This window comes from Podarcis vaucheri (assembly GCF_965113315.1).
Source record: "Podarcis vaucheri genome assembly, chromosome: 8".
In the NCBI taxonomy this organism is placed as follows: domain Eukaryota; kingdom Metazoa; phylum Chordata; class Lepidosauria; order Squamata; family Lacertidae; genus Podarcis; species Podarcis vaucheri.
Genome location: NC_138766.1, coordinates 79,086,376 through 79,108,370, shown reverse-complemented (window position 1 = coordinate 79,108,370; position 21,995 = coordinate 79,086,376). Strand labels below are relative to the sequence as shown.

Here is a 21,995-nt window from a genome sequence, read left to right as displayed (position 1 = left end):
AAAAGCAACAACTAAGAATTAGAAGCATTTAGAATTAAGAAGCAAGCAGGCTTCCTTCCAGGGAAGATGGCAAGACTCCCACACAGGCCTGAGCCTTGGCATCTCTTTTGGAAAGTGAGCAATGTCCCCGCTTCCCCTGACACTACTAGGAAAACACAATTATACACAAGACGGGAGCCACAGGGAGGCCAGATGTGGTGGAGGGGCCCTGTTCCCCCCTGTCCCCCTTTCATTTAAAAAGTAGCTCGCTCTCTGGTGTCTGGAGATCATGGAAGCAGCAGCAAATATAGACCTGAATAGGAAAATTTAATAAAGAAAACACAAGGACAGTCTGAGAATGGAAAAAGGAGGGCAGACAATAGGCTTCTTCACACATCACACTGAACACGGCTGTCTCTACCCATGTACAAGTGTTTGCGTGAAAGAACACACACTTGTTAGTTTGCACAGCTCAGGTACTGTGTACACAGGTACTCAGAGTGTACGCTCATGTGAATAACTATACAAGCGTTTCAGCTCAAGTATTCAAGTGCAGTGGATGCTCAGGTTGCGAACGTGATATGTGCGCGATGCACGTTCGCAACCCGCAGTGTTCGCAACCCGCAGCAGCAGTCCGTAACCCGAAAAAAAACGCAACCTGAAGCGTCTGTAACCCGAGGTATGACTGTACACACATACTGAGTGTGAACGTCCTTAGAATTTTGATTTTATTCCAGCTTAACTGTCCTTGCTTCAGCCAATGTATCCTCTGCTAGAGATCTCTAGGTCCCCTCACAGAACTAAAATGACCGGAGTTACTTGCAAAGGAGAGATGATGGTTACACAAGTTTAACTCTCCAACAGAGACACACTCAAAGTACTTAAAGACTGTTGTAGGCCTGGCAGATGGTGAAACTGGTTCTTGGCCTGACGGAAAATAAAAACATGAGGAAACACGGAATCAGTTTTCCAGTGCCATATGTTAAAACAAATAAACACACTCCAGTGTGTCTATTAAATGAGTTTGAATGTCGGCAGCAGCCAGGAATAATTCTTCCACATAAGTGTTAACAAGCTTCTCATTACCACATTATTTGTGATACCCAGCTGCCAAAAGTTACGTTAACTACATCCAGAGCTACAGGAAAATGTTGTGGATGTATGCTGTAATATATACATGCACAGGTAAGTATAGCAGGAGGTTCAAACATCATGATCTGAGGTGCAAATGTGGTGACTGGTATCTAAGACTTTTTTTTTTTTTTTACTGTCCCTATATATTTCTAGCAAGGCTGGGGAACCTTTGGCCCTGCAGATGTTGCTGAAGTACAATTGCCACCAGCCCAAGCAAGCATGGGCAATCGGGAGGATGGATGCTGAGGGCTCTTCAGGATCTCTTGGTATGAGCTTCCTGGCCTGGGATTTTCCTCTTCTGCCAAATATGCTCCATAGCCGAAGCACTACAGTGAGGAACTCAAAAGGCCTTCCCCTCAATATTTGCTTGAACTACATTGTAGTTGCCCCATAGTTTTCCTGCCTAAGCTGGTGGAGGAGGTCTTGAACATGGTGGAGTACCCTTGTGTTATTTTATTGGGGGACTGCAGCGTTACATCAGGACTGGGCTCAGGTGTGATGGCCTGGGATTCAGACTCAGAGGCTGAACCTGAGGAATCCCAGCCTGCACAGGGGTCCCCGCCTCCAGAACCAGCTGAGCCGGGGCTGGGGCCTCAGCCTGAAGGGTCCTCACCTGTGCTGGATCCTCAGGTGCAGGCACCAGCTGAGTCTGCTCTGGCCCCTGAGGTGATGGAGGACGCATTGCCTGCAGGTGCTCCACTCTCAGCCCCGTCAGGGGAAGAGGGGGTTGCCTCTGGGTCCAGTAACCCTCCAGCCTCTCCTGAGCTGCAGAGGCTCAGGGCAGAGAGGCGGAGGGAACTAAGTTCCCGCAGGAGGAGTGCTCGCCTCCAGGCCAGGAGAGGCGAGTCACCTGTGGACCGGGGTCGCCCTATGCCTCGGGGCAGATAAAAGCCAGTCAGCCCCAGTCTCAGGTTGCCGGAGCAATGTTGTTGCTAGCCTGTTCCCGTCTGCACCCTGTCCTGCTCTTCTGCCAGAGTTCCTGACCCCACCCGACTCCCTGCCTTGGACCCAGCTACAGCTTTGATGGACAGCCTCCATACCGCACCATTGACCTCAGACTGGAATCGGACCTCGCCTCTCAGTTAGCCCCCGGGACCAGCACATCAGGACTCCGTGGCAGCTACAAGGCTGTCCCAGAGCATTGCAGGCCTGCTCATGTTGCAGGCCATACCATCTCTGTCTTCTGGCCCTTCTCCTCTCCTGCCTCTGAGTCTGGACTGCTCTCTGCCACAGCCTCTTCCTGCTCACTAAACCCTGTTGCCTCTTCAGCTTCTGACACCACCTCTTCCCCGTCTGCCCCCTCTTCTCCCTCTGACCACTCATTGTTGTCCCACCACCAACCCCCTGGAACTGAGCCTTCTTCCCTGGGGGGTTCCCCAGTTGTTGCCTCCCACCACTCCTCTGCTTCCAGCCAGTCCATGACATCCACTCACTCCTGACTAGGGAATCCAAGTTGACCCTTTGCTCTCTAGCAACATTTTCTGAAGAGCAACCGGGATCTGAACTGTCACTATGTACAGTATATATAGCTCAGGCTTCTAGCTACATATCCCACGACCATGACTGGAACTTCCTATTATTCCAAGCCATAACTGGCTTCTGAGGAAGAGACAAGGAGAATATAGTTCTCATGAGTGTCACTTGCTATGTGATCAGCATGTTACATGCAGTTAGATCACTGTCAGTTTGGACCCAAACAAGGAATTGACACATTAAAATTAGTGCTGGTGCTAAGCAGACTGTATGGACACCGTATAAATGTTTCCACATCTATTTTTGCGTACGAAAGGCAAGAGGCTTGGGCCACAGTTCTTTGCAGCTTTTTAAAGCACTTTTGGCTGTACGGAAAGAGATAGGATTTCAGCCTAGACCTTGAAATAGGTGTTCTAGAAAATGTATTTTAAAATAAAGCAAGACTGGGTAATGCTTGGATAATTTGAAGAAGGGCTTTGGCTCAGTTCCAGAGAAGGTCCAAGTTTCAATATCCCTGGCATCTCAAAGTGGGGAGTTGAGAAAGTCACCTGTCCAAAATCCTGCACAGTTCGATGAACCAATGTTCTGACTCAGAAGAAGATGCTTCATGTGTTCCTAACTGTTCACAGAAGAGTAAAGTGACACCAGAAAGCACTTAGGTTATTTGGAAGAAGTTTGCTTTTAAGTTATTTCACAGATGAAGCAGTGCAGCCATTTTGGTTTGGAGCTACGGTATTAACTGAATTGTGTTAGAAGAGGTATGGCAAACCCTTAGCCCATAAGCCCCAATATATTTTCAGTGACAATGTTTTAATATACCCCCACAAGTGTCCCAGGAAAACCGGGGCATCCTGTTTTTTATCGCAAGAATACGTCGGCCATTTTGGTTGCCACAATTTCGCAACATGCTTTTTACCCGATTGTGCGTTTTAAGGTGCCATGCCTGAAAAAGTGTGGGGGTCTTTTGGGGGGGGGAGGGGGAACCATGGCGTGAAATTGCAGCAACCAAAATGGCTGCCACGCTCTCACAACGAAAAACAGGAAGATGGCATCCCAGATTTTGTGTGGCCTTTTATTTGACACACAAAAGCCAGCTGGCAGAAAACACACGGTCTAGGAGCTTTAGGAGGAGGCATTTCAAAGACACAATGCTCCTTGCTTAGGAAAAGCTAGTTACATAATTCTGGCAGCTGACTGCAGCTGGTGTTTGATGCTTTCTCACACCACGTTCCTCTTTCTAGCTGAGTCTCAGCCATGGAGAGACTCTGTGTTCCTCAAACAGTGAGCCACCACTGGTGAGCCTTGAGCTTCAAGTGCCACCACAGTGTCTTTTGGTTGGATGAATGTCAGTACCAGCAGCTCCTTATATGCTGTGCAGAGGTGGCTGGGAGACAGATGCTCAAGGAGGGAGGTAGAAATGAAGTTCTCGCTCCCTGGAGGGGAAAGGGCCAAAGGAGAAGTGGAAGGAAATCAGAAAGTGAAATAAAAGTTAATATTTAATCACCAAGCAAACAGGGTAGGGAAAGGAGGGAGAAATAAAGAGAGGGAAACTCTTATAGTAAGAAATTGGACCGAGGAGGAGGGGTGAAATTGGCCATTTGGAAGGTGGGAATAAGGTACAATTTGAGTACGAAAGGGGAATGGGAGAAGAAATGACAGGAGATGGGTAAAATACTTCAAGGGATAGCAAGGGAAAATATATATTTCAAGTCTTCTCCACTTAGAATACCTGGCTCAGCAAATTCTGCCTAAAACGGGGCAGCTGAGTCACAATACCTTCGGAACAAATTTGAGGAAAGCTGAGCCATGGAACTCCTTGTTGTGAGGAAAACATGACGGCAAAGAATTTAGCACCTTTCCAAAGTTGTTTAGATAGCAGTAGAAAGTGATGTTTGTTTATTGCCTTGACATCTGATGGGAGGGCGTTCCACAAGGCGGGCGCCTCTGCCTGGTTCCCTGAAACCTCACTTCTCGCAGTCAGAAGGCCCTCAGAGCTGGACCTCAGTGTTCGGGCTGAACGATGGAGGTGGAGATGGTCCTTCAGGTATACAGAACTGAGGCTGTTTAGGGCTTTAAAGGTCAGCACCAACACTTTGAATTGTGCTCGGAAATGAACTGGAAGCCAAATTAGCTCTTTCAGGACCGGTGTTATATGGTCCCGGCAGCCACTCCCAATCACCAGTCTAGCTGCCGCATTCTGTATTAATTGTAGTTTCCGGGTCACCTTCAAAGGTAGCCCCACATAGAGCGCATTGCAATAGTCCAAGCAGGAGATAACTAGAGCATGCACCAATCTGGCAAGACAGTCTGCGGGCAGGTAGGGTCTCAGCCTGCGTACCACATGGAGCTGGTAGACAACCGCCCTGGACACAGAATTGACCTGCGCCTCCATGGACAGCTGTGAGTCCAAAATGACTCCCAGGCTGCACATCTAGTCCTTCAGGGGCACAGTTGCCCCATTCAGGACCAGGGAGTCCTCCACACCCGACCACATGAGAACGAGATGGGGCAAAACCCCATGCTGTATGAGGATGGGAAGAAATGAGGAGGATGTTCAGGGAGCAGTGAAATTCACATATGCACGCACTCATTCTTATGTCACACAGACACATATACACACACACACACAGAGAGAGAGAGAGAGAGAGAGAGAGAGACAGGGAGAGAGAAACTTAATGCCAGCCATTTTACAAGACCTTCATTAGAACAAACTTGATCTCGTGTTGCTTGCCAGCAAAATTCAATTCAATTTAAGGTGAAGTATAAATCTAGTTGTAATAAAACCTGTTGTAAACGAGGGCTGGTTGCATGTCAATTGGGATTATAAATGCTACGTGGAATGTGGCTTTTCAACATATTGAAGAGGAGATTCTTGCCGTTAACTATTCTGATTGGGTAGTGGATTGCTTGCAATTAAGGAACAGTTTTCTAATAGCCACCCTTTCCTTGAAAATGATTTGTTAAGCTCAGTCAAGAATTTTATCGATCACTTGCAAATGCCTGGGGTTTCTTTTAATTATTGGGAGGTCCACAGGCATGTGGCTATGCTTGTAGAGCCAAGTGCTTTTAAAATGCAACGGTAACACTATCACCTTGTTCCTTAGAGAATTTCACTCTTACCCTACAGATGGAGACTGCTGATAAAACAGCACCACACAACCCCATTTGAATATATTTCTCCACCACGATATCTAAAGCTATTAGTCTGGCAGAGATCAAACAACAGGCGAACTGTGAAGAAGCTTCCCACCCCCTTGAAAGCCTTCCAAATGAGCCCAAACAAGTTGGCAAAATGGCAGTCGCTGGTTCCATGTGAACTTGTGTAAATAACAACACTTTAAAATATGATAAAGAGGAAATGCTCCACCAAAAACAACAAGGTAACAAAACAGTTGAACGAAATTTCTATGTGCTAATTAAAATGCACAGATGAAAAGTTAGAAACAATCGCTCAAATTTAAATGGAAAGACCACAGTGGGATCACCTGTGACCAGGTGAGCTGTGAGCCTCCTCAGTCCGACAAACAGGTGATCACTGTAGATGAGAAAAAATCAAAGCCTCTTCTCTCCCTTTTTATGGTTCTTTTTTTGTTGTTGTTAAACCAGACTTGGCCTTGACCCTTCAGATAGAAAACTCCTTCAAATAAAGGAGTTTATGAAGCACTTTGACACTCAAAATATGCTAATTCAGCATGTTTGCATTTATTTCTATTGCTGACTATGCACACTATGATCTGTTTTTAAATACTTTGGGGTGGACTTTACTTCCAAACAATTCTCTATTGGGTTGGAATGTTAGTGGTGTCCTGTTGAAGGGTATAGAATGACTCCAGAATCCTGATGCAGACAGTTTGTTGACTTCAGTATAAAAATCTCCACTGATTATTGATACGCTTGAGTGGCTAGTCTTTGACGTGCTCGCTTCGGCAGCACATATACTAAAAATAAAAATAAAAAATAGTCTTTGACACTTCCTCTCTTCTTCCCATGTTCCTCTTTCCAAAGATGCACAGTTTCCATAACAAAGCAAAACAAGATTTAACAAGATCTTTGGATACAGGCATTCTGGGCGAGGTGGTCAAGAGAATACCTGTGGCACTGCTGCGGCTTTTTCAAACTTAGAATCATTTTAAAGCTTTTAAATTTGTTTTTAAAAGCCTTTCTATGGACTGTTGCAAACTCGCCTGGAACGCCTGGACCCTGTTTCTCAGAGAGAGGCAAGAAAGAGAAGGTGGCAGAGAAGATACCTGTGTTGCTGCAGATAATGGAATAGCTCTCCACCCCAAAAATGGGGAGGGGAAAGAGGGATGGGGGGGGGGGAGAGAGGAGAAGAAGAAATGGGATGGAAGGAAGAGAATAGCCGTGTTGCTGCTATTGCCACAAAGAGGAGTCTATGGCACAATCTCTTGTGCCAGCCTTGAATCTCAGAAATAAACGGTTAGCAAAAGATTAACCGTTCCAGAGAATTAAAACAAAAGAGAGGTGTATTTACTACTGTTCAATGACTGGGAGTCAGAAATCCTTGCCTTTCAATCAGCCAGAAGTTTACTAGTAGAAACTATTCTACCTTGTGGCCACTGATGCCCAAGGCAAATTGTACACCTGTTTCTGCCCTACCCAATTCCATTGCTTATTCCACCATGCCGCTCATATTAAAAATGCAACACTGGTTAAAACACTTTTAACCACTTATAGACACCAGTCCACCTGCCTCACTACAGCATGTCAACAAGCTGTCCTTGAATCTTTTTTGTAAAATTCGACGTATGCGCCACAGAGTTTTGAAATAAATTTAGGGATGGACGGATCAGACTATTTCAGACCCAGATCAGTTTCTTATAGATTTTTCATAAATCCATTTCATCCTGTTGTCACAGTATTTTGCAACCACACATTAAACAAGAAAGCACAGTTCATATTAAAATCTGCAACGATCAAATTCCTCAGCCATCCCCAAGCATATTTCCTTGCAATGGATGCAAAATTTAGTAGTGTTACAAAGTTCTTCCCACAACGGTTTCTTTATGATAATCCCTAGAAGCTGTTAATTTAGCTTACAAAGTTTATACCTTCATTTCTCAGCAATAGATATGCTACTTTTTCTTACGTGGTTATTCATCTTTTTTTTTTATTGCCAGGAAAATGGCAGGCAAGTGTCAAAGACACCTATCGGCTTTTGCCCTTGGTAACACAATTCCTTCCCTTTGCCATTTTGTGAACTTTTGGTTCTTCTTCTGCCGACTCCTATAAATATTCAGAGCTTTTGATTCCCTCCCCAACAAAGGCTATTTCTGGTCCCCTGCCATTCTGTGGAGCTTTTGCTCTTTAGATGTGTATGTTATGTGTATGTATTTATTTTTAGGCTGTGTCCTTCCCCATCCTCTCCTCCGTACTGTAGCACATACCTCTTCCTTCGGAAAATGAAAGGCAACAAATAGATTTCTCTCCATCTATTATCTGTACAGGCTACTGGCAAAAGGCCCGTATTTACGCAAGTATTTTCTAAAAGGATATGCACTGAGGTTGGAGAAGGTGGACGGTAAAAACCTCTCTGTCATGATACTAGAACTGGGGTCCATCCAATGAAGCTGAATGTTGAAACTTAATTCAGGGCAGACAAAACAAAGTACTTCTTCATATAATACTTAAACTATGGAACAGTATACCTGAAGGAGCGTCTCCACCCCCATCGTTCTACCTGGACACTGAGGTCCACTGCTGAGGTCCTTCTGGCAGTTCCCTCACTGCGAGAAGCCAAGTTACAGGGAACCAGGCAGAGGGCCTTCTCGGTAGTGGCGCCCTCCCTGTGGAACGCCCTCCCACCAGATGTCAAAGAGAAGAACAACTACCAGACTTTTAGAAGACACCCTGTTTAGGGAAGCTTTTAATGTTTAACAGACCACTGTATTTTAATACTCTGTTGGAAGCCGCTCAGAGTGGCTGGGGAAACCCAGCCAGAAGGACGAGGTAAAAATAATAAATTCTATTCTATTCTATTCTATTCTATTCTATTCTATTCTATTCTATTCTATTCTATTCACTGCCGCAAGAGGTAGCGATGGCCGGCCACCAACCAAGATGGCTTTAAGATGAATTTGGCAAATTTGTGGAGGATAATAGCTTCTGACCATGGTGGCCAAGAACGAGTTCCAGTATGCCTCTTCTTTGAACACCCAGTTTCTGGGGAGTTCAAGTGGGAAGAGTGTTGCTGCACTCCTGTCCTGCTTGCAAACTTTCTGTAGGCATCTGATTGGCCACTGAGAGATTAGGATGCTGGACTAGACGGGCTTTGGTCTGATCCAGGAAGGCTTTCCTAAGGAGATTTACATTGCTAAGAGAGAAAGGATCAGTATTTAATTGCTTAAAGAGAAGTGAAGTTTTTTTAAAAAATATATATGGAAAGGCCCCAAACCACACATTATTATACAGATAAGGGGAGTCTGGATATGTGCTTTCCCCCTAATTCATAGAAACACACAATCATTTCCCCTCGAACCACATGTTAGAAAGTTGTATTATGATGACTTCTGCACCTGCAGAATCCACCACCACCACCGTTACACGCTAGTTCTTAAAAATAGGGAAGGAAATGGGTGGGTAAAAACATCGTCATTCTGCTTAAGATGTGATCCTTCTTCCTTGGAAGTAAATCCTACTGAGATCAACTTTTCAGGAAACGTGTTCAGGATTGGGTTTAAGGGAGCAATCTTCCAAAATTAAATGTACTGCTGTGGTATTGGCACTTTCCCATTCATTCTTTGGGGGAATTAATTAATTTGGGACCGCATGAAAGATGAATAGAGTTTCCATAATGAGTTTAATGCCCAAGAGATGCTAAGACCTGCATTCTGATTACTCGCTTTCCTGTCTTATCTTATGACCTGGACTTTATGCAGCCTGAAGGGAGCTCAGCGTGATTAACAGGTTTGGTCTGATATAAGCAGCTGCCCATGCTAAACACTCAGGGCATACAAGGAATGCAGTCACTATCTTTCCTTTCTTACTCTTCCTCCTCCTCCTCCTCCCTTTGCCTTTTTAAATTCGTTGGCTGACCTGCTGTCAAATAACCCATGCAGCAATAATTCACTGAACTGAACTGAAAATTGCACAAAATTACAGTACATTACAGATACTGCAGGACGCGGCAAGACATTTCTCTACCCTGAAAAGTTTTGCCTATGGTGATTCATGCCGTTGAAGAATGCACATATGAAATTGGATGCATGAGAGTGTTCATTTTCTCTGTAAACCTTATAAAAAGACATAAGCGACAGGACAGGACAGTGGTACCTCGGGTTACATACGCTTCAGGTTACAGACGCTTCAGGTTACAGACTCCGCTAACCCTGAAATAGTACCTTGGGTTAAGAACATTGCTTCAGGATGAGAACAGAAATCGTGCTCCGGCAGCGCGGCAGCAGCAGGAGGCCCCGTTAGCTAAAGTGGTGCTTCAGGTTAAGAACAGTTTCAGGTTAAGAATGGACCTCCGGAACGAATTAAGTACTTAACCCGAGGTACCACTGTATTTCCCAAGCCCTATTTATCTTCTTCTTCTTCTGTTTTCCAATTTCAATGCCGCCTCAGGGCCGGCCCACCCATGAGGCCAAGGGAGGTGACCGCCTCAGGTGGCAGGGTCCCCAGGGCCAGCATATCCTGATGTCAATCTTTCCTCACCCCCTGTTCCTGATGTACAGTGGTACCTCGGGTTAAGTACTTAATTCGTTCCAGAGGTCCGTTCTTAACCTGAAAGTGTTCTTAACCTGAAGCACCATTTTAGCTAATGGGGCCTCCTGCTGCCGCCGCACCGCTAGAGCACGATTTCTGAAGCAAAGTTCTTAACCCGAGGTACTATTTCTGGGTTAGTGGAGTCTGTAACCTGAAGCGTATGTAATCTGAAGCGTATGTAACCTGAAGCGTATGTAACCACTGTCATCCACCCTGTCTTCCCTGATGGGAAGGGCACCTTGGGGGCCGAAATGTCTTGGGCCAGCCCTGCCCAGTGCATCTGAGGTTAGGGAGTACAGGGCAGTGGCACATGCAACTCTCCCTGAAACCCGCTGCAGCCCCCCAAGTAGTGGTTAGGCCCCCCAAGTAGTGGTTCCTCCCGCCTGTCCCCATCAGCAAAAAGATCTCCCACTCCCCAGTTCACTTTCACGACATTTTTGCAAAGGGAAAAGTCCAGGTCTCCTACCGTAGCTGCTCCCCTGTAAGCAGGACCTCCGCCATGTGCTCCAGCTCGGTCGCTCTCTGCTGCATGGTGCCCAGGCTGCTTTCTTCCATCTCGCCACTAACCTGGCCAGGTGCGCACAAGAACCAGAAGGTTAACAGGGAGCAGATTTGGATTCCTTCCTCAGCCTCTCCAGTGCTCAAAGCTGAAGCTTTGCAACCTAACCTCCCAAACACCAGTTTGCTCAGTTGGTTAGGACGTGGTGCTGATAACGTCAAGGCCGTGGCTTTGATCCCCACATGGGCCACCTTGATATACCTGCATTGCAGGGGGTTGGGCTAAATGTCCCTCGGGGTCCCTTTCAACTCTGAGAAACCTCAACATTACCCTGAGCCCCCCTCCAGCAGCCCAATTCTGTGCCTAACCCCTCCCCTCCGTCCCTCACAGTGGCATCTTCCACTCTAAGCTTTGCGCTCTCCAGAGACCATTTCTGCCCCGCTTCAGTTAAAACTTCTGTCGCCCTTTGGCTCGCTGCATCTCTGTTTCACCTCCCGCCCTTGAGCTCTTTCGCAACTGGCAACGCGCAAACGCGTTTTATTCCTGGCTTTCACAAGTTTCCCTTTTCTCCTCGCGCGCTCCTCTCTTCTTTGCAGGAACCGAGGAGCTGCCTCGCTCCGATCCGTCCTGCAAGCCTTGCATTCAAGCGCTCTTGGGCAGATTCCTCCCACCAGCCCCCTTCTCCCCCCTTCATTTCACGTTGCAATAATTTTGCATGCGTCAGTTTGGGCATGTTAGCTGCGGACGGGTCGAAGGGAACGCAGCCTTTCTCCCTTCCCCTCTAATCCTGCCGCAGGGAGAAATATAACAGCAGATTCTCTGTCTCCGGAGAATTGCATTCTTGCATCATCAGTCACGGGAGGAAAAGCCACCGGAGGCTCTCCAAGCTCAAACAGAAACTATAACCACCCACCCCGGGCTTTCCACTCACCTGGGCTGGGGGAAAGTCGTGCGTTCCTTCCGCAGGCGATCAAAAAAGATCCCCCCGCTGGCTTTCTTGTTGTGGTGTGTGACAGGCAGCTGGCGAGGGAGACACGTGGTTGCAGCAGAGGCGATCCAGCCGAGGCACCAGCGACCCCCTCCGTCCGGCACTGGCTGGGGACAGGCGCTGCTTGCGCAAAGCGTGCGCTCAATGTCAGCTGTGGCGCAGGATGATCCAGTTCAGGGCAAGGGCGGCGGCGGCGGGGGGGGGGGGGGCTGGGGCTGGGAAGGCTTAAAAGGGGAGGTGGAGAGAGGGAGGGAGGGCTCCCCTCTTCATTTACCACCAGCGACCTTTCACAAGATTGCAGAGCGGGCTAGCGAAATGGAGAGGCGGCGCTTCTTTCTGCGCGCCTGCCTTTCTGCCGAACAGGGGAAGCAACTCCAGCTGCTTGGGTCCCCCCCTCCCCTTCCCCCCCTCGACTTAACTGAGTTCTTCCTGTTCTTCTTCCTTCCACAACAGCTGGGGGGGGGGGAGGAGGAGGAAAGAAAAATGGGTCAAAGGGGGATCGCGGTCGATTAAGAAGCTGCGCTGCGTTTCTTCTTCCTAAGAATAAGTAACAGAAAGGCAATCGGGGCTCCGCCAGCCAGCCAGCCAAGTGCGGTGGTGCAGAATGGGAGATCATGAGCTGGCAAGGTCCAGGCCATAGCTGTCAACCTTCCCTTTTTCCCCGAGAAATTCCCTTATTCCAGCGCCGTTTCCCGCTGCTATCCCGGATTGTTAGATATCCCGTAGACTGTCCCTGGGACAGGTGAGGCTGCTGATCCCTTATTTTCGAGGCTGCTGATCCCTTATTTTCAAATCTGAAAGTTGACAGCTATGGTCCACGTTCAGCTCTCCCTGGGTGACCGTGGGCCATACACTTATCTGCCTCTACATCGCAGGGCTATTGTGGAGCAAAAGGGGGAGGACATTTCTCTGATGAAAATAGGGAGGTGTTATTCCACAATAATTTTATTATTTGTACCCTGCCCATCTGACTGGGTTGCCCCAGCCACTCTGAGCAGCTTTTAACATATATAAAAACATTAAACATTAAAAAAGACCCCCTGAAGGGCTGCCTTCAGATGTATAGTCATTTATCTCTTTGGCTAGGGGTCACATACCCTCCAAAATTTCTCCAATGAAAATAGGGACATCTGATGGAAAAGCAGGACATTCCAGGATCAAATCAGAAACTGGGATGGCTTCTGTAATTCTGGGACTGTCCTTGGAAAATAGGGACACTTGGAGGGTCTGGGAAGAGGAACACTGCCAGAGTAAACCCTGAAGAGGGCAGTCAAAATCTGGGGGGGGGGGGGGCTCACAAATTATCTCCTAATACATTTTTATAATTTTCTTTCAAGATCAAATCAATATTACTTTGGTCAGTTGTTGTGGGGCCCCATAGGCCAATGCCTACTTTGCCTATTTGGTAAAGCAAGACCTTCATGCTGTGAGCGCCTCCTTCATAAGCTCGGGTTGTTTATATATGCAGATAAACCATATATCATGAAATATATATACCCCTCATTCCAAGGAAACAGAGGGCTGGGCAAACATCTGGAATTTTGCACTGCTTAGAGATTGGAGTGTGTACATCAGTAATATATACCGCAGGCATGTCCAACCAGTAGATCACGATCTACCGGTAGATCCCTGGTAGATTGCAGGATCATCCCAAAAATAGTTCAACAACTCTGTTCAATCCTCCCCCCAAAAAGCTCAGCAACCCTTGGCAGAGTCAGTGTGGTGTAGTGGTTAAGAGCGGTGGACTCGTAATTAGGTGAACCGGGTTCGCTTCCCCGCTCCTCCACATGCAGCTGCTGGGTGACCTTGGGCCAGTCACACTTCTGTGAAGTCCCTCAGCCCCACTCACCTCACAGAGTGTTTGTAGTGGGGGAGGAAGGGAAAGGAGATTGTTAGCTGCTTTGAGACTCCTTAGGGTAGTGATAATGCGGGATATCAAATCCAAACTCTTCTTGGCAACCCTCCCCTTCCACTCATCCACCCCACGCATGCTCCTCCTCCCTCCAATGACAATGGGTAAATCACTACCAGTTTTTTTTTTTAATACTGGGAGTAGATCAGTCCCTTGGACATGCCTGATATACAGTTTACAAACTTTTGAACTGACCTCTGCTTTGAACACTCCTGCCCTCTAATTCCAGATGTGTACCAGAGGTGTCCTGTGATTACATGGTCTGCTTCACTGCATAAAAGGTAAGGGGACCCCTGACCATTAGGTCCAGTCGTGGCAGACTCTGGGGTTGCAGCGTTCATCTCGCTTTATTGGCCAAGGGAGCCGGCTTTTGTCTGCAGACAGCTTCCGGGTCACGTGGCCAGCATGACTAAGCCGCTTCTGGCGAACCAGAGCAGTGCACAGAAAAGCCATTTACCTTCCCACTGGAGCGGTACCTATTTATCTACTTGCACTTTCACGTGCTTTCGAACTGTTAGGTTGGCAGGCGCAGGGACCAAGCAATGGGAGCTCACCCCATCGCGGGGATTCGAACCGCCGACCTTCTGATCGGCAAGTCCTAGGCTCTGTGGTTTAACCCACAGTGCCATAGTCTTGCCTTTATCTCTGCTTCTTTTAATTCTCTCTGCATTACACAGGTCCATTTGCTGAGGTAGACTTCTGAGTGACAGCATGCATTTCCACTCATCCTGGTACGCTTGTGCCACACTGCACACCATTGTGAGAAAATAACCACACCGAATAGAACCAAACAACAAAGACCTTGCAGCATCTTAAATACTAGGGGTTGTGTCCCACAGTAGTCCTACTCACAGTAGACCTAGTGAAATGTTTAGGACTGATTTAGGTGCATTAATTTCGATGTGTCTTATTTAAGGGGGGGGGGGAAATAACTGAATACCACCTTTCTGACAGTAAGAGCCATTTGCCAGTGGAATGGTCTACCTTGGGAAGTGATGACTCTCCTTCCTTGGAGGTTTTAAGCAGAGGTTGGCTGGCCACCTGCCATGGATGTTTTAGCTGAGATTCCTGCATTTCAGCGGGTTGGTCTAGATGACCCTCAGGGTCCCTTCTGACTCTACGATTCTATGAACCCTAGCACATTTATTATTATGGCACAAGCTTTCATGGAGTAAATTGCCTTTCATCAGATGCATAAAATGTTATCCTGAGTTACAAGCGTACACTGGGGGGGGGGGGCAGAATTGTAAACAGCGTGACCAGAGGGAAATGAAATACAGAAAGTACAACAAGGATAACAAAAGCATTTGGGGAGCTCTCGCAGACAACCTGTGTATTTCACATTCTCGCACAAAGCTCATGTGCCAATAGTTAACCTGGGTTTGAATTTACACATGCTCCTGCCCTAGTGGAAAAGAGACAATTGTAACGAAATGGTTTATTGATTCACAACGATCAGTCCAGAAACTTTCTAGGAGGGCTACATTTGGCCTTGGGTGTGAGGTTCCCTGCCCCTGTTGCAGACACATTAGATATCTACATTTCTCCCCAAAACAATCCAAGTTTGTTATGGTTTTGCCATCAGCAGTGCTGTCTGATAATGGTCTCCTTGGCATCTTACCAGACATGCTTTTCTTATCAAGTAGCGTCAACTCAGGTGCCAAAGTCACACATTGGCTGTCAATTCTCTTCGGTTCAAGGTTCAAACTCCCAAGCACCTTGCACGCAGCTGGACTTTTAAACTGCGGTCATCCATTTTAAACCCATCATGGCTGTTCTGACATTTAATGAATTCAGTGGTGCCTTACAGCTAGCATGGCTGGAGTAACACCAATTAAGGTAGACTATTCCCAGATGTTGGGTCTCTAAAAAGTAATTTTATTGATTTTAAGGAATACAAAGATTCAGAATAACCATACAATGTGGAAGGCACTTAGTTCAAAAAATAATTAATACAGAAATATGCAATAGACGAAAGAAAAATTCAGGATGCAGGGGTAGGAAGGGTACCGATTAGGAGTTTATTTACACATTTCTTAACTATAAACAGAAAACAGAAAGATTTGTCTTGGATTTATGCACTGATGTATATAGAGAGCATATTGGGAAGGGGGAGAGAAGATTGTCATCTTAGAGCAACCATGGATCTGAATGCTGGTCACAGGTTAAAATTGTGCAAGTCATCCTTTACATAATTAATAACATCATAACATATTACAAATAATTTGTTTTGCCCTCTTGCTACTCTTAAAGTGCAAGTGAGTTTTCCCCAATAAGGCTATCTCCCACGGTTTGTTGTACCAGGTTAAGAGGGTAGCCCCATTTAAATCTTTCCAGTGTTTGGTAATAATTCCACTGGCAGCGAACGTTGAGTGAGACACCATCTCTCTGCAGTGTGCGGGTACATCTCCCGCTTCAGACAAACTGAGGTGGGGAAGTGACCACACGGTTAACAATTTAGCTATTTCTTGACAAACTGAGTTCCAGAAGGGTTGTATTTTGGGAATCCACAAACCGGTTTCAAACTTCCTGTACTAATGAGAAATAATTTGATTTTCCCCCTGAGTATTGTCATATGTCCTTTTCTTTTTGTTGCTGCTCAAAATGTTCACAGTTTACTCCCTTCCTTCCTTCCGTGGCTTCACTGCAGCCAGAACCCATTGCTTATTTCTGCCTTATTTCCTGGTCCAATGTAACATCCCTGAGTAACTCTGTCGTCAGTCAAAGTAGAGTGACTGTCCCAGGGAGCAGATGAAGGGTAATGTGGAGGCAAGTGGTCTCTTCCCTGCCCTGGTCCTGTGGACTACCTTACATTACCTAAGCAAGCTGACTACCTCCAAATGCCGTGGAAGACTGTGGTCCATCAATAGCATGGAAGCAAGATTCAACTGCCACTCAATCAGTTTTTGGATTGGGGTAGGAGAAATCACCCTTCTCAACAGGCAGCAAAATGTATTAAGCTGGTGCAAACGCTTCAAAAACTTACCAGTTGCAAGTAATTGCACGACAGCTCAGCAAAAGAAATAAGACTCTCTGCCATGTGTTTATTTGCTTTGCTTCCATTTATCTAATGAAATCATGTCAGTTCTCTAGTTTTGTTTTTACTTGAAGTCTATCAAATGTAATGTTTAGTTTTCGTTTTGATCAGGTGCAACTAGAACTTCATTTTCCCCCAGTTTCAATTATGTTTAGCTTTTATTTTATTCTGCCTATTACAAAACAACAAACCTTATGTGTGTGAGATTATCTCCTAGGAAAAGCAATTTGGGGGCGAGGGAGATAATCACAACTTTGCAACTACCCAATTTGGTTGTTACAGTGTCACTTCACTGGCCTGATTCACACTTAATGTCCAGCCATGGTTTCTTTAAAAGACCATGAGTTAACCACACGTTGTCCCTCAGATGATCAAATAAACCACAGCTTTATCTCCATTTTTTGTTTTGTTTTCCAGCTGCTCTTGCCTTGTTCCTTTGTAGCTCAGTAAGGATCTGAGGAATGGCTAAACAAATCAAGAAAAGATGCTTGGACAGCACTTAACTCCAAGCCACAAGAGCTAAAACAAACCAAGGATTATAAACCAACAACAAATAATGGCTTCAGAGAAGTAATCTAACAAACCATGGCTTAGCATTATGTGCAAACTAGGCCATTTTATGACGTACGTTTAGAAAAAGAGAAATAGAATTTTCGCCCAGCCAGGCCCTGACAACAAGAGATTGGCAGTCTTGAACTAGGCCTGCATGAGACAAAAGTGTGACTTACTCTGTGCAAAATACCAGTCTATGGCTTTCGTGGTCCCACTAGAAATCTAATGAGGGTTGCAGGATCTGTTGGGAGTGCTAATGCTGTGAACCTTCCATCATACCCTCAGTATGCAATTATGTGCAAATAAGCCTTATATTTAGTTACCTTCTAATGTGAGCTTAAGTTGGGGAGATAGCAGCACCCTTCTCACTTCAGTTGCTATCTACAAATACACACTTGTATATTGGATGGGTGGGGCTGGTTGTCTCTACTGCATTTTGGATCTGCTCCGTAGATATTATGGTCCCCATACGTTAGTTGTTGTAGTTTGTATTGCTACTGAAGAGGATAGCTTGTGGTTTATATTGCTATTTAAGAGGATATCTTATCTAACCGTTCTGTGCTGCTCTAAAAATTTAGAATTTTAATTCTATACACATCAATACTTACTAATACCAAGGACCACCACACTGGTTGTGTCCACTCCGCTCTATTTCCAAAACATGTTTAACGTCACACACAATTCACAAACTTGTCACACCTAAACAAGGGACATCCTGTGGTTAAAAGAACAAATGCAACTAGCTTTTTAGGCCAAGCTACACTAGGCAATTGACAAACCCACAATATGTTTGTGGGCAATTTTCAGCACCTCCTTTCTCTAGAAGTCAATCGGCCCCATTATAATTGCCTCAGTTTATGACAGTTATCTGTGCTAGTCATCTTCCATTTTTGCCACAAACAGCCTTGACTGATATGATCAGAGGCTCACGAGAAACCAAAAGAGGAGGCAAAAATCCTCTGTTTTTTATAGCATCACCAAGCCTTTTAAAAGTCTGAAAATTATTATTAACGTTGGTTCTTTCATTTTGGTGGCTGCTAACCAAATCCAAACCAAATATCTATGTGTACATTTTACAGCAGTCCACAAACATGCTACATGTTAAGTCATACTTACCCTTCAAAGTATTCTACACCACCTGCATCACAGTATGCTACAAGTACATGCAAGGAGCTGTGTACCAAATGTGATCCTGCAAACTCAAGCCATAGTAGCACTTGAAACATGCACAGACAGCACAAGTATTTGCCATCACTTATCCTTCCCACACATCCTTCTGCAATAGGTAAGTCAATGTTCACAGTTACAGTTCTGCAAAAAGATGAATTAAGACAGTGAGACAATCACATGCTGAAGACCACAAGCCAGTGTGTGATCCCATTCCCAGTGAATCCAGCTGCTAGAGTCAGTAAGGAGGAGGTACATGCCACAAACTTTCTCCAGCAGTGAAAGCAAGCAGGAAATGAACAGTCAGTATCTGCTGAGCTTTCTGGAGTATATTTCTAGTTGTGTATCATGTTTGTCAATGCAACAGGTTTCACTTTGTATGTGCTGTGACAGTCTGCCCCCATGTGGCTTTATTTGGACATAGAATGAGACTGAGTGCCTTTCAATAGGGGTGGGGAATGTGTGGTCTTACAGATGTTCTCAGGCCACTCTATTCCTTCCCATTAGTAATACTGGCTGGGAGAAGTAAAAAGTGAGGGTTCAACAGCAACTGGAAGGCCAAAGGTTATCCCTGCACTATAATGGTCTCCCCTTGAGAAATAGAAGATCTTCAATGATGGACAAAGGGTTGCCTAGTTGGTCACAAACGGTCAGGCAGTTGCTATTTTCCTCAACAGTGTGGCTAGGAAGGGCACAGCAATCTGCAAGTGGGCAGCAACAAAGGAACAGCAAGACACTTCTGCCCATCCCAAGGCTTCCCTTGTTCCTTTCACATCTGTGTGACCACCCCACAAGGCTAAGCTGTGAGCACTGGAGGCCATGGATGCTTTGGAACCCACTATAATATATTTGTGGGGCTGAGGCCCCACAAAGTCAATGGGCAAAGTTGAAGCCCTTTGTTGTGGGCACCCACAAACTTCGGCGCAAGAGCTGTGAGCACCTGTCAAGAGAGGAGCCAGGAGTTGTGCCAGAAACAAGGCTGAAAAGACCAAAGGTGCTCCAAAGTTCCTGCCGAAACACAAAGCTATGGACCGTCCTTCCATTTAGGAGGATCCAGGGGCTAGCTTGAGTTTGGTGAGGCTGGTCCAGAGCCTGGGAATACTGTTCTGCACTGCCCAGCAAGACGATCCAATCTGCACCTCTGTGGTTCACTACAGGGGGAAGCCGCATGAAGAGCAAAACATAGTTCTTTATACAGCCTTTAATCTGCTCCCAAACTCAAAAGGAGAGGCAGTCTGGTAATATATACTGCAATGTGCTCTACATGGGTCTTCCCTGAAAAATGGTCTGGAAGCTGCAACACGATTATTGGCTGCAGCCAGACAGGATCATGCCATTCCAATTCTAAAGATACTGCATTGGCAGCTGCTAAGTCGCCAAGCCCTGTTCATGGTCAGCTGGCAATCTGGTTTATATGTAAACTCCACTGAATTCACTGGATTAACATTTGCATAAATATGCACAAGTCTAGATGGAAAAACCTTTTTCCTTTTCTTTTTTTAAAAAAGCAAAAACCCTTCCATGCTCTTTTTTTTATTTCTGCTTGTGTGGTGCAAATAGTTAAAGATACTGTAAACTGCGAAGAGCATTGCGTTTTGAATACTGTAGAAATAGGAAAGCTAATCGCAAATAATCCAACACAGAATCAGAATTGTACAGTTGGAGGATACCATAGGGCAGTGTTTCCCAACCTTTTTTGGGCAAAGGCACACTTGTTTCATGAAAAAAATCTTGAGGCACACCACCATTACAGCCCCGTGACGTCAGCGCGCAGCGTCATGCCGGGAGGGACATGAATTGCTAGCAAATTACATAATCACCTCCTTGAGGGCTGGCTCATCTTCTCCGAAGGCAGAACCCCATTAATTAACAGCACAGACTCACACCATAGCCAAGACGAGGGGGGAAAACCTCAGTCATGCACAGTCATGCACATGTGGGGGCTAAATGAGGACGAAGACCGGGCAGAGAGCAGGGTTCAAATCACCCCACCTGGCCAGGACAATCCCTGGGTGCTCCCTTGGGCCACTCGCCTGACCCACCTCGCAGGGCTGTTGTTGCGAGGATAACATGGGGAGAACCACACTCGCCCCCGGGAGCTCCTTGGAGGAGAAAGCGGGCGATGAATGCAATGCACAAAATATATGAGAGGCGACCAGGTTTTGCAGGTGAGGGGCCCCCGCCAGCCTCCGCTTCCAACACCCGGCGCAACGACGCCGAAGTTTCCCCCCGGGCTCGGCTCGGGGAGCAGCGCTGCTCCCCCCGGCTCCCCTTCGCCCTCCCGGCTTTCTCTGCCGCCCACTGGGGACCCCCCTCACCTGCCAAGTCCGGAGCGCCGGTGGAAGTTGCATGCATGCATACAGGGCGCCGCGTTGCCATTGCATTGCACTGCACTCCATGCAACGCCTGCACGCATGCATTGCCTTGCACGCCCGCCAAGGGGTCTCCCCGCGGTCCGATGCGTCCCCTCCGGCGCGGATGCAGCATTGTAAAAATAAAAACCCCCCGACGCAGCCCTACCTGGGGGGCAGCCTCTGCCTCCGCCGCTCCGCCTCCGCGGGGATCCCCGGGCTCCATCCTGCCGCCCGATCTCCGCGGGGGCGCAGGCAGACTGCGCGGGGTCTGCGCGGAAGAGCCCCTGCCCGCCCGGCCACTGCGCTCATTCCATGGCCGGGAGAAGAGCGCTTCAAACAAAACGCCCGGCCCGCCAGGCCATGCTGGGAAACGTAGTTTGCGCACCCCGCGCGGGCGTGGAGCCCAAGGGCGAGGGGACTACGGATCCCGGCAGCCCCCGCGCCGGGGACGGAGGGGGAGAGGCCGGGTGCAGGGATGGAGGGACGGGTGGGCGAGCGAGTGAGTGAGTGGCAGCCGCCAAGCCTTGGCCGAGAGCCAGGAAGGGCCTCCCCGGAGGAGGAGGAGGAGGGAGGCGCAGAGCGGGAGGGAGGGAGGGAGGGAACCCCAGGGGTCATCTAGTGACGGCGCCCCAATCGAAAATTTGACTTAAAAAAAAATCTTTCAAATTTTTTAATTTTTCCCGCGGCACACCAGGCAACATCTCGCGGCACACTAGTGGTTGGGAAACACTGCCATAGGGGTTACCTAGTCCAACCTCCTGCAATGCAGGAATCTCAACTAAACACTAGTGAAATAATCCTGGATTAGGAGTAATTTTTTTAAACAGAGAACACAGAAGCTTAAAATTTTACAGGGATTAAAATAAATAAAAAAAAGTTCCCTCCCTCCTACCTTCTATTTCACCGAACATGCACAAGAACCACAGAATCAACCCTTAAGTAAAAGCCGCGCGCTCAGTACACCCGCAAGAGCGCCAGCAAATTTTACATTCGCGCCCAATCACAGCCTTGCAGCTTTAAGCCCCCTCCCACCTACCAATCAGACACGTCGAGTGCCAGGCCCCGCCTACTCCGAGCGGTTTTTGGCGCGCTTCTGGAGCGGGCCTCTTTTCCCCCGCGCGCCGTTGCTAGGAGACGTCGGAGGAGGCCGTTATTTCCGTTACGGGCCGCTCCCC

General features: G+C 47.1%; 1 protein-coding gene and 1 long non-coding RNA gene across 4 annotated transcripts in view; both read right to left on the bottom strand.

Annotated features, from left to right (window-relative positions):
• Positions 1-12,146, bottom strand: part of DEPTOR (DEP domain containing MTOR interacting protein) — a 60,389-nt gene extending 48,243 nt beyond the window's left edge. Inside the window, exons 1-2 of one of the 3 annotated variants that reach the window (XM_082235798.1) lie at positions 11,742-12,146; positions 10,778-10,873 (exon numbers count right to left, since the gene is read on the bottom strand). In XM_082235798.1, coding sequence (XP_082091924.1) covers positions 10,778-10,866 — 89 coding nt within the window. In that variant the 5' untranslated portion in view covers positions 10,867-10,873; positions 11,742-12,146. Of the gene's footprint in view, positions 1-10,777; positions 11,463-11,741 lie in introns of those variants that run through there. The other 2 variants (XM_082235796.1, XM_082235797.1) reach the window with 2 other exon arrangements.
• Positions 12,147-15,133: 2,987 nt separating this feature from the next.
• LOC309539644 lies at positions 15,134-21,979 on the bottom strand. The gene is made up of 2 exons (XR_014222903.1): positions 21,857-21,979; positions 15,134-18,610 (listed from the first exon to the last, which is right to left on the bottom strand). It is a non-coding gene; the product is annotated as an uncharacterized lncRNA (long non-coding RNA).
• Positions 21,980-21,995: the final 16 nt, after the last annotated feature.